The sequence below is a fragment of the Eretmochelys imbricata genome, chromosome 8 (assembly GCF_965152235.1).
Source record: "Eretmochelys imbricata isolate rEreImb1 chromosome 8, rEreImb1.hap1, whole genome shotgun sequence".
NCBI classification, from domain to species: domain Eukaryota; kingdom Metazoa; phylum Chordata; order Testudines; family Cheloniidae; genus Eretmochelys; species Eretmochelys imbricata.
In genome coordinates, this window is record NC_135579.1 from 78,813,244 (window position 1) to 78,832,571 (window position 19,328).

Here is a 19,328-nt window from a genome sequence, read left to right on the forward strand (position 1 = left end):
GTTTGCAATTCTGATACCTTGAACATAGCCCAAGGTCATGAATGAGTTACAGACCTGGGCTGATGCTGTGATTCCTCACTGGCCAGTTCCGGGGTCACCCCACCTTATCTATGTTAACTTCAAATGGGGGAACTGATGACCTGCCCGCTCACACTGAGAACCTGGGACGTTTTTCTTGTCATCGGAGTTGCTGGGTGAATAGTCTCCTACAACCCAGTATCTTTGACTACCTCAAGGCAGGGGTTTCCAGCTCCCAAATCAAAGAAACTGAAGGCAACCTACCTCTGCCCTACACGCTTTACATATAAACAGAGAGAGGCTGCAGGGTTAAGGAAAAGTTCTTTTTACAGCATTGTTACAGCACTGTTGTTATGGCATAGTCATCCCATATTCTTTCCCACAGCAGCTAGAAAAGTACTGGGAGTTCCTTAATAACTGCACTAGAGATTAAGGCATCCTAGGTAGCCCAGAGTTGCTGGGGAACTCCAGAAGAGGGGGAGTGGGGAGAGAGAGAGAGATCCTGGCAATGCCAATCCTACTTTCCTATAGAGAAGACGGCAAGCAGCATTCCGCCCCACTGAACATCTTTTATCTGTCACCACTTCTCCAAAAGCAAGGATGAAAACCCTGTTGCTAATTTTCCACCATGGAAAATTAGGCCCCATTGAAATCAATTAGGCTACTTACAGTAGTAAGCACTGTGCCTGGTAGTAAGTATTGGCTGGATTGACCCATAATTTATTATGAAGATAAATTAGATTAAAGTTGGTGTAACTATTTAGTCAAGTTAATAGTTAATGAAGAACTGCTATAAATACTGGTGTATTTGCATTTTGGTGAAAAAAAAAACAAAAAAACAAATTAAATAACTTGTTGATGAGGGGGCAGATGCATATTACACTAGCTGTTAAAGTCTTCATATCATATTAACTGTGGAGTTACAGGGTTTATTTCAAGTGACTGTAATTCTTTGCAGTTGAATTTAGAGGGAACACCATAATGGATAGCTTTTTCTTATTCTTTTTAGCCTTTTCAGTAATAATTCAACATTCTTCCAGTACTTCTGAATAATGCATGTTAACAATAACATTGACATGTCTCTACTTAAGAGATATTTTAAACACAAGTTAGCCACATAAAATAGAGAGAGCAGAACATTTGTTATGAAAGCACAGCAGTTCATCAGGCTGGGAACCAGAGTAACATATTGAAAGGCTGTGGGAGCCACTCTTGGAAACCTGCTCTATTAATAGAAATGATGAATGGAACTACATATGAAAAAGATATTCTGCGTTTGCTTCTAAATGACATCATAATGAACACTAATTACGGATGAGGAGGGCATCTTTCCATTCATTTTTTTAAACATGACATAGGCATGTTCTTTTGGTTTAACTCCATACACTCAACAGCATGTTTTTCATTAAAAATTGTTACTTTTCTGTACAATATATTTTAGTAGCAAATGTTCTTGATGTGATAAATTTATTTTTATATTCATCCTTTTTGTACACAATAATGTTAATGGTATTAGTACGTTTGGCATTTATAAATAAGCATGTTGAATTTGAATGGCTCTGAAAGACACTATGAGAAAAAGGCGCTGTCTTTTTATTATGTGGAGAGCCTCCAACACACACAAATGTTTCAAGGCTGAACAGTCATTTCAGTACATCTGCAATCAATGAGTCTGACATCTTGTTTTCATCAAGAGGAGTTCCTTATTATACGCTTGTGATCTCTTGAATTCTCAGACCTAATTAAAAAGAAAACAACATATCTGTGGAAAGATCATACATGTGTCATCCAAGGATGAGCCCAAGCAGTTATTTGCTATTACTAACACTGATCAGGGCCCTGACATTGCACATTTTAAACTGTAATCAAGCAAAAACAGCTATGGGTCAGATCCAGATCCCATTTTATTGGTGTGGGGTTAGTTTCAGATAGATGATTCCATCACTAATATAAACAAATTTGTATGATCCACACTACCCTTGAATAGGAGAAGTGAAAGCAGCCACTGGGATGTCAGTAAAGCGGTTTTGAAATATGCAGTTATATGGAAGATCATTCTGCTGGTCATCAATGTCCAGACTTAATCTGCAGTCCGGCAACTGACCACGCACATGGGGACTTCAGTGCCAGTAGGGAGCCCCACTGATTTCATGTTGATTCACTTCACAGTTCTCAGTGCCTTTATCCAGGCCTGCGGAGATGATTCTCAGAGTAAACATTGAGAGAGGGGAGGTCTAATCACAAAATCAGGGGCACCATTTGTGGGGGGAGGAGGGGACTCCTGCCCCCACCCTGAGTTTTGTATGGGTGGTATGCTCCCAGACGGAGCTCTTAACTACAGCACAATATTAGTGTGCAGTGTGAGTTCTGCAGAGGAGAGGTGCTGCTCCCAGCTTGTGCCCCTGGGACAGGGAGTCAATATTTTGTTTACAGACAGAGGCAGGGTGATTACAATAAGAAAGGGCTGGCAATTAAATTAAGGATCTGGAAGTGATTAGATGAACCTGTAAAACAGGAATCCCTGGTGCGGGTGAGGAGTGTTAAAGAGAGAACGTAGGGGACTCAGAAAAATTACGGCCAAGCCCTCTAAGCCAAGTTTACATTCTGAAAAGAAGGAGATTTGAGGGGCATAGGTCAAAAGAAGGGGCCAAAACCCAGGGAAGGGCTAGCAGTGGTATAGAGAAGTTCCCACTCTACCTGTGGTACTTATGTGGCCCCATCACCATAGTATCTGAGCGCCTCACAATGTCTAACCTATTTCTCCTCACAGCCCCTCTGTGAGGTAGAGCAGCGCTGTTATCCCCATTGTACAGATGGGCACTGAGGCACAGAGAGACTAATGGCCAGATTTTCAAAGGTATTTAAGGACCTAGTGGGATTTTCAAATGCCTAGCTGAATCTTTGGGTGCCTAAAAACCTTTGCAACTGATCACCAGTTGGCAAGATCAAATTGGACAAATGCACAATTTTGCCAAAAAAGTGGGGTGCAATCCCTAGTGGGGCACGGAGGAACATGCAATGCCAGCCCCATGCAGGAGGGAGGGCTCATGAGAGCAGCTCAAGCTAGGCTGGCCCCGTGTGGGCGGCAGGGGGCACTTGGGCTGGCCCTGCATGAGGGGGAAGGAAGAGTACCTTGGGCTGGCCCAGGGAGGCAGGGATGGCTTGGGCCAGCCATGTCTAGAGGTGGGAGGCCTTTGGCTGGCCCCCTGGGGTGTCCTATTTTCTCTTTGGGAAAATATGTCACTCTACTCAGGGCTAGCTTCCTATCCATTGGACCAGCCTATCTCTCTGCTGCATGCTGCAAAAAAAGGAGGACTCTGATAGATGGGAACAAAACCAAGAAGGCCAGTTCTCTGAGACTCCAGAAAACAGTCACAAGTGATTAGGAAGCATGGCTGACAACATGTAAAGCATCACAGAGGTCAGAAAGGATGTAGAGAGAATGAGAGGAGATTACCTGATCCACAATAGGTGGTAGGTTCTGCCCCAGGCTGGGCTATATAGCAATGGCTGCTGCGCAATTTTAGATTTTAACTGAAAACCATTTTGTTTTGTCATTTTTTGTTCTGCGTTCGAGAAAAGGAAGGAATGAGAAAGTTTCCTTTGAGTATCAAAGTGTTTACGCCTCAAATTCTTAGGCAGATATATTGAGCTGTATCCTGGCCAATTCCAGAACAAAGAACAGAAATTCCATCCACAGAGTCCATAAAGTCAACAATTATTGTCATGATTTGTATTATTCACTGGGCACCATCTGTGTGCTCAGCACTGTTCAAAATATGCCAGAAAATGTAATCCCTGAGCCAATGTGTATAAGATGTGTAGCCCTGGATAAGATGGCTCAGATATTTAAGTATGAGGTATATAGTTATTGAGCTCATGTTAATATCTGTGAGTGGAAGCACTTATGGCAATAAAAATGTTACTTGATTAAGGACTAGAAGATTTGACCCTCCAACTTTCTTTCAAGAGGAAGAGCTGCCCAGAGGTCCTGTGCCTGTTTATTTTCCTTTCCTGCCTACAGTGGCCCTGGTATACCTTGGAAGTCTCATTTTTTTCCTCATCTTTAAAATGTGGAATTTTTTTGGTGTTTAGTTTTAAATACTTTCCTGTGAAAATTGCAACTCAGTCAGTGTAGCGTTGTGTTTAAGAGCCTTCTAGAAAGTAACTATCCTTCACAGTGTTGCCAACTCTCATGATTTTGTCTTGAGTCTCATGATAATTATTGTTTTCCTTAAAGCCCCAGCTCTTGGAGTCAAGTGGATATGTGATGATTTCAGCTTTCATTATTACAAAAAAATGACGTTTCTAGCCCTTGTGGCTGTGGAGAAAGCTTTAAAGCATGACCCCAGGGCACCTTAAAGGCTCAAAAAGGAGAAGGCAAATAAAAAGAACACCAAATCTATTATTTTTACATAATCTCATTATTTTAAAGCCAATCTCTTGATTTTGGGTGAGCCTGATTCATGATTTTTGAACACTTGATGTTGGCAATACTGTGAAAGTGACTTGAAAGTGTCAGTTTCACTCCCGTTTAAAGTCTGTTTTTAGTCTATTATTTGTAGTGGGTTAACACCGGGAGAGCCCAAGGCAGGTGCAGTATAAACTCACGGGGTCTTGCCCTCGTAGGATGTTTCCAAAAGTTAAATGATCCATTTCAAGCCTGATAAACTGCAAAAAAGTGATAGAAAGTAATTAGATTTTTCTACAATTGTTTCAATTGTAGTATTCAAGAGTTAGTAACAAAGTAAGAATATACCTTAAAATTTTAAACCTAACCAGTGTCCCTTAAGTGACTTGATATAAGATGTCAGAACATGTTAGTATTGGAGCTAAGTGGGTCTAATATTTATTTAATTTTTGTTCTTTATATAGGAATTAGATACAGTGCTCCTGTCAGCAAATTTCTGAATTATTATCTGCAAAAAGACCTAGAGTTTTCAGGTGTCTAAGTAGCCCCTGGAATCACAGTTAAAGTTGCCCCTCCTGCAAATCTGAAATGATATCCCAGCACAAAATGTTGTTTTAGTTACTAAGAACAAGTTTATTTATTGAGTAATCTCAATATGTTTTACAGCTGTATACTATTGTCTAGCTGTATGCGCATATACAGAGATGTGGTATAAATATATACACAAATATATAAACAGCATTGACTGAACATTAAAATGTGTGCCTGCTTTAGCGTGCAATGGAAATGCTGCCAATGGCTGTTCTGATTGTAATCTGTTGTTCTTGACTTGTTAAGGGTAATCAAGGAAGCCCAGGAATAGCAGGGCTGGCAGGGTATCCTGGAACTCGGGGAGCAAAGGGATTGCCAGGCATGCCAGGTATAAGTGGAGAACCAGGACTAAAGGTACCGTGCATGATATTTTGTTATGCTTGTCAGATCCAGTATTGTTGACATTCCTTAATCTTCATCTTAATCTCCTATCTGACAGATTATGGGACAACAAAATGCCTTTTAATAACACTAATGTTAGTATCAAACGCACATTTGAAATGTAAGACTGCAGATGGGGCTGGTATAATTTTTCTTTTCTTTCTCACTTTTATAAAAACAGAGCAAATTAATCTGGCTTTGGAGCACCAGTTCCCATCCACCAGCATTTTACTTCCAACATTCAAATTCATTCAAAATTCAAATTTTGAACCATTCAAAATTCATCTATCTGGCCCCTTACTAATACAAGTTTTAGAGTCAAATCCTTTAGTCTTACTGAGGCAAACTTCCCCTGACTGACATAGGAGTTTTGCTGGAGTATGTCCTGCATGATTTGTCCTGTGAAGCAATCCATTAACATTTGATTGCAATACTTTCAAGCGTAAGGCCCAATCTGGGAAAGTGGCAGGCATCTCTGAGCTTCAATGGAAGTCCAGGGTGCTCAATATCTCACAGGACCAGATGCTTTCTTCTTGAGCCCAACATCCCAAAAGGAGTAAACAATTTGAGATAGCTCCATTTTCCAGGCAATTCCAGATACCACAGTAACATGTTTTGATCCATCAACTAATGTGAAACCAACTAGAAGTAAACTGAAGCAAGTGCCAACAAAGCTACCACCACTCATTGGGAGTGGAAGTTGTTTTGTTAACAGGAGAACTCTTTCCTGCCGACAAACAGCAGCTACACTGCGTGCCTTTTAGCAGCACAGCTGTAGTGGTACAGCTATGTCGCTAAAAGGTGCATAGTGTAGACATAGCCTGTTCCTGCCCCGAAGAGCTGACATTCAAGGAACAGACAATGGGAGAGGAGAGGGATACAACTCACCAGCAAAGTTGTCAGGGTGATGTTTTGTGTCCCCAAGTCAAACAACAATCAAGAAATGTTTGTCTTTTAGTGAAAGGAATAATTACTGGAAAATATTCCTGAAAGAAAAGTAGTGAAATATTGTACAATTGTTTGAAATAGATAGTGAAAAAGCTTGTTGCTGTATAAAAGCTGTTTAGCTACATAATTCTTTTCTGACACACGTTCATTGAGGAGTTAATCTTTTAGCTGTTCTGTTGCAATTATAAGGTAAGATGCATTATCTGTCTCTCCACAGGGTGAGCAAGGGCTTCAGGGTCATCCAGGAAAACCAGGTAAAAGAGGCCTTCCTGGGGTACAAGGTGATCAAGGCCCACCAGGAGATCCTGGATTGAAAGGGAAGACTGTACGTATCTACCATGGATGACGCAAAACAATATTCTAACAATTCAGTCAGCAACATGGAATAATAACCAACATGCCTGCTAATATTACAGGGAGAACTTGGAGATCAAGGTTTGATGGGGTTTCAAGGATTCCCAGGTCCAAAAGTACGTGTGCATCTTTTTTTTTTATTAGAGTTTAAGCCACTTGCAAAGAAAGATGGGGCAATTTTAATTGGTTTTAAATGTATCCAGAACTGTGAGAGTTTTCAGAGTAACAGCCGTGTTAGTCTGTATTTGCAAAAAGAAAAGGAGTACTTGTGGCACCTTAGAGACTAACCAATTTATTTGAGCATGAGCTTTCGTGAGCTACAGCTCACTTCATCGGATGCATACCGTGGAAACTGCAGCAGACATTATATACACACAGAGATCATGAAACAATACCTCCTCCCACCCCACTGTCCTGCTGGTAGTGTTTCCTTGCTCACAGCTCCAAGCCCCTTTCAGCCAGCACTCAGCCCAAAAGCTCTCGCTCTCTCTGGCTTTTCTTAGGGCCATGCTCTCGGTGCTTGTCCAGGCTGTGTCTGGCTTTCTGCACTTTCTCTTGGTATGTTTACACTGCAATTAGACACCTGTGACTGGCCTGTGCCAGCTGACTCGGGCTAAGAGTTTCAGGCTAAGAGGCTGTTTAATTCCTGTATAGATGTTCAGGCTACAGAATAAGCTCTGGGACCCTAGAGCCCAGGCTGTAGCCTGAGCCTCACATCTACACCACAACTAAACATCCCCTCAGCCTGAGCCCCATGAGCCTGATTTAGCTGGCACAGGCCAGCTGCAGGCTTTTAATTGCAGTGTAGACATACCCTCTGTGTCTGTTTCGATGGTGTTTCTCCTGCTTCTCTTTCTCTCATGCACACACCTCTGTTACAATACCTACCTAAGCCCCTCTCCTACATAGTGTCAGATAGCTGTGTTTGGGGTGGAGGCCTCTACTATTTCATATAGGAACTTAACTGTTTCTTACAGCTATCTTAAATAAAGGGCAGCAGTTACATCCCCCAGCTTCCATGAGTTTTAGCTTAACCCAGAACAGAAATATTCTGAGCCCTGGTCTACACTACCAACTTATGTCAATATAACTACATTACAACTACAGAAAAACCGCACCCGAGTGACGTAGTTATACCAACCTAACCCCCAGTGAAGGCAGCGCTATGTCGGCGGGAGGACTTCTTCCATTGCCACAGCTACCGCCTCTCAGGGAGGTGGAGTACCTATGCCAATGGGAGAAGCTGTCCCATTGGCATAGGTAGCATCTTCACTAAGTGCTACATCAGTGAAGCTGCTGCCACTGCAGTACTGTAAGTGTAGACAAGCCTGGAGCCAGTTTGTTTAATGTTTTCACTTTGATTGCTCTTAGCAAGTATCATGCTTCCACTTTCCATACTGTTTTTTCTGAGAAAAATAATTGCTTACGTACAGTAGTTTTGGCTGATAGTGGCTAGATTTTAATCTGTCAGAGGTTCAGGCGGTTTAAGCTTTTTATTTTTATTTTTAGGGTCCTGATGGGGACATTGGTTTAGTTGGAATTCTGGGTCCTAAAGGTCCTGTAGGCCAAATCGTAAGTATTATATGTAATTCTACAAAATAGTTTTCACAATACTGTTGGTGCATCTTCATTTTCTATAGCCTTTTCACGTAGAGCTCTTTAATCAGATTGAATGAACCAAATAACTCCCTTTTTCTTCATAGCAAACCAGAACATTTAGTCAAATGCCCACCTCTCAGCTGCTAGAAAGCTGCTCTGAAGGCAAATTTGGCCCCGGGAATAGTTAATTCAGATGTCACATTTAGGAATTATTCCTTTTAACTGAAGGGTAACTAAACTGAATTAGCTGCTTGTGTCCAACCTGTGACAGCTTTTCACATTGTAATTTTTTCTCCTGTTACTCATGCAAAAATCTGGAGGCACTGCTGGGATTTATCAACAGCGGTATTTGGGGGAGGGAATATTCATCTATCGTGCAATCTGCGGTGATGGCCAGGTTGCAGCTCTGCACATCACATTGTAAAATGCTCTATTCATCACTGCCAATGACAGGGTCTTAGCTCTTGTGATATGTGCCCTGACATCACTTCTGGGAGAGTTTGATTAGCTGGTGTCTGAGATAACCAGCTTGAGAGACTTATTTTTATAGCTGTTTTCTCTTCCTGATCATCAGTATACAGGAGAGACAGTGGTTCTGAGCTATTTGCCCAAAAGGAGCTTTATCATTTACCAGAATGAAACAGGAAAATACCTCTGTTAGCAGTGTTCACTAGTTGTCTTATATGATTATTTGTGGGTAGCAATATACCTCAGGATGTGGCTGACGGTAGCTCAAAACAAGGAATATTTGGCTTTTGGGTAAATAAAAGACTTCATTTACCATGGTTTTAGTGCTCTGACTTTCATAGCGATATAAAGGCTCTCCAAACACAAATACTTACTGATTATTAAAGTAATTATCTGGTTCATTGCCTGTTGATAGTCTTCAGAAAGCCAGCATTGACATGGCACTTTGAATACATATGGAATCCTGTGTTGTTTCATTACTGTGCTGTTGAAAGTTTTAGGCCTATAATTATGCATGGAGGCATAGTATGGTGTTATTTAAATATAAATACAGTTATTTGAAGACTGAGCAATCTTAAAAGAGAGTATGTGTTTTTCCTGGGATTTTATTCATGTTGAAATCCTGTAAATCCTTTGTTTGTTTACAGGGATACACTGGCCCCATTGGTCAAGAAGGCATAATAGGCCCAACAGGCAAACCTGTAAGTTTAAGTCCTTAGGTTTCCCTTTACATTTCACATTATTCATTAGGATGTTCTTTCACTCATGTGTTTAATTATGTCTTAATAGAAGATTTTTACAACTTAAGCAGCAGCTACCAAGACTATTTTCATATTACACCATATCCACACACTACTGTATGTGACTCTAATCTAAGTAGAGCAAACTAAAAGATGGCAAGAGTCATTGGAGTGAACCAGTTCTCTTCTTTGACAATGCAGTACACATAGGGTGAGATTCCATGCTGCTCCTCTCATTGGCTCAGCACAGATTTTGTAACCCACAGGTAGGACGTGCCGTAGTGGCTTCAATTCGTCTTTGTATTCTCCCAATCCTGGAGAGGACCTATCATAATACAGGAGCCTGTGGGCCTGTGTAAATTAAGGCAGCCTGCTTGGGTTGTCCTCTGGCCCAAAGTGCTGCCTAGAATCTCTGTGCTGCTGTGGCCCTACCCACATTCAATTCTTCCTGCCCCTAGTGCCATCTCCAGCACACACTTTATGCCAGGGCTAGCAAAGGGGACCTTAAGGAGGCAGCCTTATGGCTCTCTCATCAGTTCCTGTGCTGGAGAATCCTCTCCTGGCCAGATATGAGGCTTTTAGGGCCCCTTTACACCCTCTCGTGGCACAGAGGGGCAGGAGTGAGGATCTCACCTGATATCTCTATGAAGTTGGAATAAAGATCAGCAAAATAATGTTTATATACAGTAGTTAATATTTAGTATGTGTAACATGTATGTAACTGGAGTGAAGAAAGAGAAGGGAAATAGGATTAGAACATTCTTGGCCCTTGTTGAGAAAAAGGCCACACCAGCAAAGTACAATATTTGCATTCCTTTTTCTCCCCAGCAAAAGGAAGGATGACAACTCTTACTCTAGAATTTTTCTCCACAATTGTATGAAGATTGTTAATGTGCTTCATACAAGCCAGACAATCTGTCATCGTAATAAATAAAAAGGTTGAGCTGTGACTCATTTTCACACATGGGTGTGTATCCAACCATCAAGATCCAAAATTCTATGCACATCAGATTAATTGCTAGATTAACATTTTTGGAGACACAGTATGAATGCAAAACTGGCCAAGAACATAATATAGGCAAAGAAGAGATAGCTAATCTGCCTGTAGTTGGGAATTAATGATCATATATATCTTTGATGACAGCAGTAAAAGTAGATGTGGAAATACCCATAGAACGTCGCATGGAATTAAATGGATTTTCTCACTTGCAGAAAGTATATCGTTTAATTCACAGCATTATGATGGCTTAAGCACTGAACCCCAATGATGGTGGTTTAAACATGCTGCAAGATTTAGCTAAACAAACAGCTAAACAGGGCAAAACTGACTAAAAGAAAAATAATATTAACCATTTTCAAAAAGAGCAAAAAATGGAATTACAAACTGAAAAGATAAAAAACAAAATATATAGATCACAGATCATGTTCATGTAACTCCTTGTCTAATCTATAATCTGTGTATCTATAGTACAAACTGTGGCCCCAGTCCTGCAACATTTGTACACACGAAGCAATTAATATTAAAAGGACTGCTGATGTGAGTAAGTAACTCACGTGTATATGTTTTTGCAGGTTCAGGTCCTAAAATATTACAAAGTGCACTGGATTAACAGTCTCTATTTCTTTCAGGGATCCAGGGGTGAAAAAGGCTCCAGAGGTGAAATTGTAAGTCTAAACATTGTTTGTATATTTATTTTTTGGCTGTGTCTTGCCATGAGAGTACTGTGACAGCATCACTGCCTGGTGCTCCCCCAGTATTCCCAACTAAAGTTGGGCAGGAGACTGTATTCCAGTCCTGGGGGAAATTTTGAGATTTTAAAACATTTTCACATCCTGAATTTGGGATGAAATGACAAAATCTCTAAATTTTTTGTGAACCAACAATCCAAAACTACATTCAGTTCAGGCCAATTGAAACGTTTCACGTCAATAATTTTGAAAGACTTTGTTTTGATTTTTACCTTTTTAAAACATTTTTCTTGTTATAAATTAACTTAAATTTCAAAACAAAAAATCAGTATTTTCCGTTTAAAAAATGTTGAAACAGGATGTTCTGAAGATTTCAAACCATTTTTTCAATAGTTTGAAATCGGAAAGTCACTGCCACTGTCCCCCAAAAAGTTTCAGTTTCAATGAATCGGCATTTTTTAATGGAAAAATGTTTTATCAGCAAATTTGTGACCAGCTCTATTCCCAACTGCTCAGTGGCTGGCTGTGATGCCTTTCCATTAGTATAACAGCTGACACATGCATGAATGTGCTGCCCACGGACACAGACCTTGTTGACTCTGGTCATAAAATAATTGTATATTTAAAATGTATCCCAGTTAGGAATTGAGCCTACAAGACCTCTTGTCACTCTAGTACAGGGGTGGGTAAACTACGGCCCATGGGCCACATTTGGCCCTCAAGCTCCCACCAGGGAGTGGGGTTGGGGGCTTGCTCCGCTTCTGCACTCCAGCCGGGGAGTGGGATTGGAGGCTTGTCCCACTCCATGTGTGCCGTGACTCTGCACAGCTCCTGGGAAGCAGCTGGCATGTCCCCCCTCTGGCTCCTATGTATAGGGGCAGCCAGGGGGCTCTGCATGCTGCCCCCCCCCAACTGCCAGCTCTGCAGCTACCATTGGCCGGAACCATGGCCAATGGGAGCTGCAGGGGCAGCGTGTGCCAACAGGGCAGCTTGCAGAGCTGCCTGGCTGCACATCCACATAGGAGCCAGAGGGAGGGACATGCTGCCGCTTCTGGGAGCTGCGTGAGGTAAGCACTGCCTGAAGCCTGCACCCTCTAACCCTCTCCCTCCTGCCCTCCGAACCCTCGGTCCCAGCCTGGAGCCCCTGCACCCCAACTCTCAGCCTCACCCCGGAGCCCCCTCCCGCACCTAACCTGAACCCCTCATTTCTGGCCCCACCCTGGAACCCTCACCTCCAGTTCAGAGCCCATACCCCCATCACACCTCAACCCCCTGCCTAAGCCCAGAGCCCCCTCCCATACCCTGACCCCCTCTGCTTTGCCTGCAGCCACCTCCTGCACCCCAAACCCCTCACTTCTGCTCCCCCTCCGCAGATCCCACACCCTCAGCCCGAGCCCTCACCCCGTCCCGCACTCATTAACATTCATGGCCCGCCATACAATTTCCATACCCAGATGTGGCCCTCAGGCCAAAATGTTTGCCCATCCCTGCTCTAGTAGCTGATACTCTAATCCCTGTGCCACAGCACTACTTGTGAATCCTATCCGTCTAGGTAATCTTATACAGAGAGACAGGAATTCACAGGCTGTGTGAGTATATGCAAAAGCAGAGGCTGAGATCATGCAGGCCAGCAACTGAATATATATGGACTGCTACAGTAGCAGCAGGCACTGTTGAAGTGGTATATATGTGATTAAGTCACTTTCCTCTTATTCTTCTCCTCCTCCTTTTTCTTCATCATCATCAGCAGCAGCATCATATTATTATTATTATTTTAGCTTTCTTAATGTTATAAATGTCCAAAATATCTAACTAAGATGCACTGCATTGCATTGAGCATACAAGAAATTGCCTACTAACAATGACCATGTAGAGGCTGTTGTCCATTGCTACAATAGATATATGTGTGTGTGTGTGTGTATAGTATAATATATATAAATTCTTATAATGATTTGGAATGCCAATGTTTTCCAGTAACTAACCTATGTAACCTTATTCCTTTTACTCTCGTTTTCCCTCGCCTCTTCCCTCCTATTGTTTGTCACACTTGCTTGTTGCGTCGTGTCTTAAATTAGATCATAAGTTCTTTTGGTGTCTACTTGTGTGTTTGCAGTGACCTAGCACAACGGGACCCCAATTCTGACCTAAACACTACAGAAATAGATATTTTAAAGCAATTTGGAACATTGCTGAAGGAGTGTGGGCTGTGTGCTTAGCTAACTCAGAATGTGTTGATGTTCATTCTCTGAAACCGTCCTTTTTTATTTTAATGCTCTTAAGGCAATTCCTAGCTGAGGGACAGAACAAATACCACAGTGCTCATTTAAGACTATTCCCTAGATATTTAACTCTCATTTCCATTCCTTCAGTTTAGGACCTGCCCCCACAGATGCCCTCTCTCTGGGCAGTGTGGAGCTAAAAGTGCCCTTGCATTTTGAAACCAATGCAAATGCTTATTTGTCAAGAAACACTGGTTTCTATTACCTGTACTCACATTTGACACTCAATTCCTTTTTTATGTACTCTCGTGAGACTCTCTTTTCAGAAGGTATAAGTGTGTGCAGTGGTATTAGTGTAAAGGCAAGTGTGAGATTAACCTGAGGGACATGAACAAGTTGTCATTCATTCCAGAAGTTGTGGGTTTGATTTCTCCCAGATCCAGATACCCCTCAGTAGATTCTTAGAATTCCAAAATAATGACAGAAGTCATTTCTATTTCTCTTGACCCAACATTGGCTAGGACTCACAGAGACATTCTTTGGGGACAATAAACAGACCTGATTTTCTAATGGCTCACTGATGTAAAATGCTACCAAATCTTAATTTTTCACTCATGCTGATGGAAGTGTTTCTAATACCTACTGTCCATTCACTTTGCACAGATATAAATGGCTCCACAAGAGGAAAAGCAGAGGGGAATCAGGCCCATTAGTTTTTTAACAGACAGAAGTAATCTGTATGGAACTTCATATAATTTCACCCCGCCCTCCCTCATAATTTACGTGGTTGACAGTGGATTTTTTTTAAGTTCTCAGAGGTTTAAATAAATGTAAAGCATTACAAACTCACAGTAACATCCTGTGTTTTTCCTAGTTTGAACTATAAAATGGATGGCTCTCAACATTTTATAGCACCCAGAAAGTATAGCTCTTAATAAAAGACTGTCCGCATCTCAAGGATCTGCCAGTGTAAATGTTAGATGTGATATAATGAGTGGTGGTTAGAAACAGCGGGGAGGCAATGGGGAGATGGAGGGTGAAGGCTATAGCAATACAGTCACTTGAATCTTCAGTTTGTATATATGCACATCTTGGTGGTTCTATACATTTTGTTTTGTTTTCCTTTTATAAAAAATATTTCAGGTGGTGTTAATGGCTCCCTTGTTGCAGGCATTGCAGAAGAATTGAATTTGCAGTAGGGATTTAAATGAGGAGAGGGTGTTAGCAGACATGAGGAGGGGGTTTCATGTGTAAGAGGCAGTATGAACAAAGGTGTCTCACCTCTTTGGCATTGTTAGTTATTCACAGTAACAATAAATTAGCATATTATACCACCTTTTATGGACTTGCTCTCTAATATTCACTACTGGAGCTAATACCGTCTACAACTTTGTGAGCACAATCATAGAATATCAGGGTTGGAAGGGACCTCAGGAGATCATCTAGTCCAACCCCCTGCTTAAAGCAGGACCAATCCCCAACTAAATCATCCCAGCCAGGGCTTTGTCAAGCCTGACCTTAAAAGGAAGGAGATTCTACCACCTCCCTAGGTAACCCATTCCAATGCTTCACCACTCTCCCAGTGAAAAAGTTTTTCCTAATATCCAACCTAAACCTCCCCCACTACAACTTGAGACCATTGCTTCTTGTTCTGTCATCTGGTACCACTGAGAACAGTCTAGATCCATCCTCTTTGGAACCCCCTTTCAGGTAGTTGAAAGCGGCTATCAAATCCCCCCTCATTCTTGTCTTCCACAGACTAAACTATCGCAGTCCCCTCAGCCTCTCCTCATAAATCATGTGCTCCAACCCCCTAATCATTTTTGTTGCCCTCCGCTGGACTCTTTCCAATTTTTCCACATCCTTATTGTAGTGTGGGGCCCAAAACTGGACACAGTACTCCAGATGAGGCCTCACCAATGTCAAATAGAGGGGAATGCTCACGTCCCTCGATCTGCTGGCAATGCTCCTAGTTAAACAGCTTATAATGCCGTTAGCCTTCTTGGCAACAAGGGCACACTGTTGACTCATATCCAGCTTCTCATCCACTGTAACCCCTAGGTCCTTTTCTGCAGAACTGCTGCCTAGCCACTCGGTCCCTAGTCTGTAGCAGTGCATGGGATTCTTTCGTCCTAAGTGCAGGACTCTGCACTTGTCCTTGTTGAACCTCATCAGATTTCTTTTGGCCCAGTCCTCTAATTTGTCTAGGGCCCTCTGTATCCTATACCTACCCTCCAGTGTATCTACCACTCCTCCCAGTTCAGTGTCATCTGCAAACTTGCTGAGTGTGCAGTCCACACCATCCTCCAGATCATTTATGAAGATATTGAACAAAACCGGCCCCAGGACCGACCCTTGGGGCATTCTGCTTGATACCAGCTGCCAATGAGACATGGAGCCATTGATCACTACTCACTGAGCCCGATGATCTAGCCAACTTTCTATCCACCTTATAGTCCATTCATCTAGCCCATACTTCTTTAACTTGCTGGCAAGAATACTGTGGGAGACCATATCAAAAGCTTTGCTAAAGTCAAGGAATAACACGTCCGCTGCTTTCCCTCATCCACAGAGCCAGTTATCTCATCATAGAAGGCAATTAGGTTAGTCAGGCATGACTTGCCCTTGGTGAATCCATGCTGACTGTTCCTGATCACTTTCCTCGAAGTGCTTCAGAATTAATTCCTTGAGGATCTGCTCCATGATTTTTCCAGGGACTGATTGAGGCTGACTGGGCTGTCGTTCCCCGGATCCTCCTTCTTCCCTTTTTTTAAAGATGGGCACTACATTAGCCTTTTTCCAGTCGTCCGGGACCTCCCCCAAATGCCATCTTTGAGTTTTCAAAGATAATGGCCAATGGCTCTGAAGTCACATCTGCCAAATCCTTTAGCGCCCTCGGATGCAGTGTATCCGGCCCCATGATTTGTGCTCGTCCGGCTTTTCTAAATAGTCCTGAACCACTTCTTTCTCCACAGAGGGCTGGTCACCTCCTCCCCATACTGTGCTGCCCAGTGCAGTAGTCTGGAAGCTGACCTTGTTCGTGAAGACAGAGGTAAAAAAAGCATTGAGTACATTAGCTTTTTCCACATCCTCTGCTGAATAGCGTAGAGAATAGCGTAGCTGAAGTTGATGTATCTTAGATTGACTTAGAATCACTTACTTCGCGTCCTTGCAGCGCGGGATCAATGGCCACCGCTCCCCCGTCAACTCCGCTTCCGCCTCTCGCCGTGGTGGAGTTCCGGAGTCGACGGCAGAGCGATCAGGGATTGATTTATTGCGTCTACACTAGATGTGATAAATCGATCCCCGATAAATCGATCACTACCCACCGATCCAGCGGGTAGTGTAGACATGGCCCAAGAAAACTGAATATACAGATAAAACCTCACCCTCAGATGTTTCAATAAGCTTCTATCACAGACTGGACGCCTTCCTAGTCTGGGCACAGTCCTTTCCCCTGGTACAGCCCTTGTTCCAGCTCAGGTGGTAGCTAGGGGATTTCTCATGATTGCCCCCTACTTTGTTCTGTTCCACCCACTTATTTATCTTTTGCATAAGGCGGGAATCCTTTGTCCCTCTGGGTTCCCACCCCTCCTTCTCAATAGAAAAGTACCAGGTTAAAGATGAATTCCAGTTCAGATGACATGATCACATGTCAACGCAAGACTTCATTACCCCCTTGCCAGCCCACAGGTATACAGGAAGACTTAAAGTAAAACAGAGCCATCTACAGTCAATTGTCCTGGTTAATGGGAGCCATTAAGATTCCAAACCACCATTAATGGCCCACACTTTCTCCTTTCCCCAGCTAACTCAGAAACTGGTTTCATATGCTGGGCCAGGTCTTCAGCTAATGTAAGCTGGTGAAGCTCCATCAGCGTCAATAGAACTATATCCATCTACAGCAGCTGAGGATTTGGCTCATAATTTTTTGCTTTTTAGCCTTCAACAGCAGGCCAACTTGTATCTAAATAGGGACCCTGGCTTGAAGTTGCAGATACACTTTGCTGGACTGAACCCTACTCTTGTATTTGCAGCAGACATTTTCTTGTCAAATGAAGGGATTCTTACCCCTTGCAAACATTCACAACTGAGTTTCATTTTCCCACCAAACATCTGCTTAAAGGTCAGAAACACCCCTCAGAATATTCCTAATTTCAGTCAAGCAGCACTGCCTGTGCTGAATGGGAAGATACTGAGTATTCTGCATTATTTTCTTCAGCTGATGATGTATGCCTGTCATAAAGTCATGGATTCCGAGGCCAGAAAAGGGACTGTTGTGATCATTTAGTCTGACCTTCTGGATAACACAGACCATAGAACTCTCCCAAAATAACTCCTTTTGAACTAGAACTTGTCTTTTTAAAAAAACATTCAATCTTGATTTTAAAATTGTCAGTGATGGAGAATCCATCACAACCCTTGTTAATTGTTCCAATGGTTAATTAACATAAGAACATAAGAATGGCCCTACTGGGTCAGACCAAAGGTCCATCTAGCCCAATATCCTGTCTTCTGACAGTAGCCAATGCCAGGTGCCCCAGAGGGAATGAACAGAACAGGTAAGCATCAAGTGATCCATCCCCTGTTGCCCATTCCCAGCTTCTGGCAAACAGAGGCTAGGGACACCATCCCTGCCCATCCTGGCTAATAGCCATTGATGGACCTATCCTCCATGAATTTATCTAGTTCTTTTTTGAACCCTGTTACAGTCTTGGCCTTCACAACATCCTCTGGCAAAGCGTTCCACAGGTTGACTGTGCGTTGTGTGAAGAAATAACTTCCTTTTATTTGTTTTAAACCTGCTGCCTATTTCATTTGATTTCATTTCATTTCATCCTAGTTCTTATGTCATGAGAAGGAGTAAATAACACTTCCTTATTTACTTTCTCCTCACTGTTAAAAATTTACAATCTATTTCCAGTCTGAATTTATCTAGCTTCAACTGCCAGCCATTGGATCTTGTTAAATATACCTTTGTCTGCTCGACTGAAGAGCCCATTAGTAAATATTTTTCTCCATGTAGGTACTAATAGACTGTAATCAAGTCACCCCATGACCTTCTCTTTGTTAAGCTAAATAGATTAAACTCCTTGAGTCTATCAAGGCATGAACATCTTTCCTGAATTGTTGGCACCAGAACTGGACACAGCAGCAGTCTCATCAGGCCAAACACAGAGGTAATATAACCTCCCTGCTCCTACTTGAGATTCCCATTTATGCATCCAAGGATCACATTATTAGCCCTTCCTATCATCATATTGTCTTCAATAAAATGGGACATAAAAACACGTAAAGGGTGATTCTTCTCACTTACGCCAGTGTAACTCAGGAAGAATTCCACTCCAGTCAGCATTGTTACACTGGTATAAAGGTTGTGTAAGACAATGATCAACACCATGTGTCCTGATTTTCATAGAGGCTGGGCACCCACAACTCTCTTTAAATCAAACAGGAGTTATGAGTGCTCAGCGCCTCTGAAAATCAGGCCAACTGGATTTACGGTCCTGATCCTGCGAACACTTATGTACATACTTAACTGTAAACATGTAAGTAGCGCTATTGAAGTCCCTGATTGCTCATGCTTAAAGTTAAGCACACGCATAAATGTTTGTAGGATCAGAATTTTGAAGTACCAAAGAGAAAAGAATGGAGTTTGGGCCTTTGACCTTTTGTGCTAGCTGTCAAATTAAGGGCTTGAAAGGATTAAAGAACACACTAAAAATAGGTTTCAGAGTAACAGCCGTGTTAGTCTGTATTCGCAAAAAGAAAAGGAGTACTTGTGGCACCTTAGAGACTAACCAGTTTATTTGAGCATGAGCTTTCGTGAGCTACAGTGAGCTGTAGCTCACGAAAGCTCATGCTCACACTAAAAATAATTCATTTTATTCTTTGGTTTTGGTATTAAGG

The 19,328-nt window shown here is 42.3% G+C and overlaps 1 protein-coding gene across 1 annotated transcript in view; it reads left to right on the top strand.

Moving 5' to 3' along the window:
• Positions 1–19,328, top strand: part of COL24A1 (collagen type XXIV alpha 1 chain) — a 248,411-nt gene that overhangs the window by 213,449 nt on the left and 15,634 nt on the right. The window contains exons 50-55 of the mRNA XM_077825362.1: positions 5,267–5,374; positions 6,567–6,674; positions 6,766–6,819; positions 8,213–8,275; positions 9,418–9,471; positions 11,140–11,175. Coding sequence (XP_077681488.1) covers positions 5,267–5,374; positions 6,567–6,674; positions 6,766–6,819; positions 8,213–8,275; positions 9,418–9,471; positions 11,140–11,175 — 423 coding nt within the window. The remainder of the gene's footprint in view (positions 1–5,266; positions 5,375–6,566; positions 6,675–6,765; positions 6,820–8,212; positions 8,276–9,417; positions 9,472–11,139; positions 11,176–19,328) is intronic.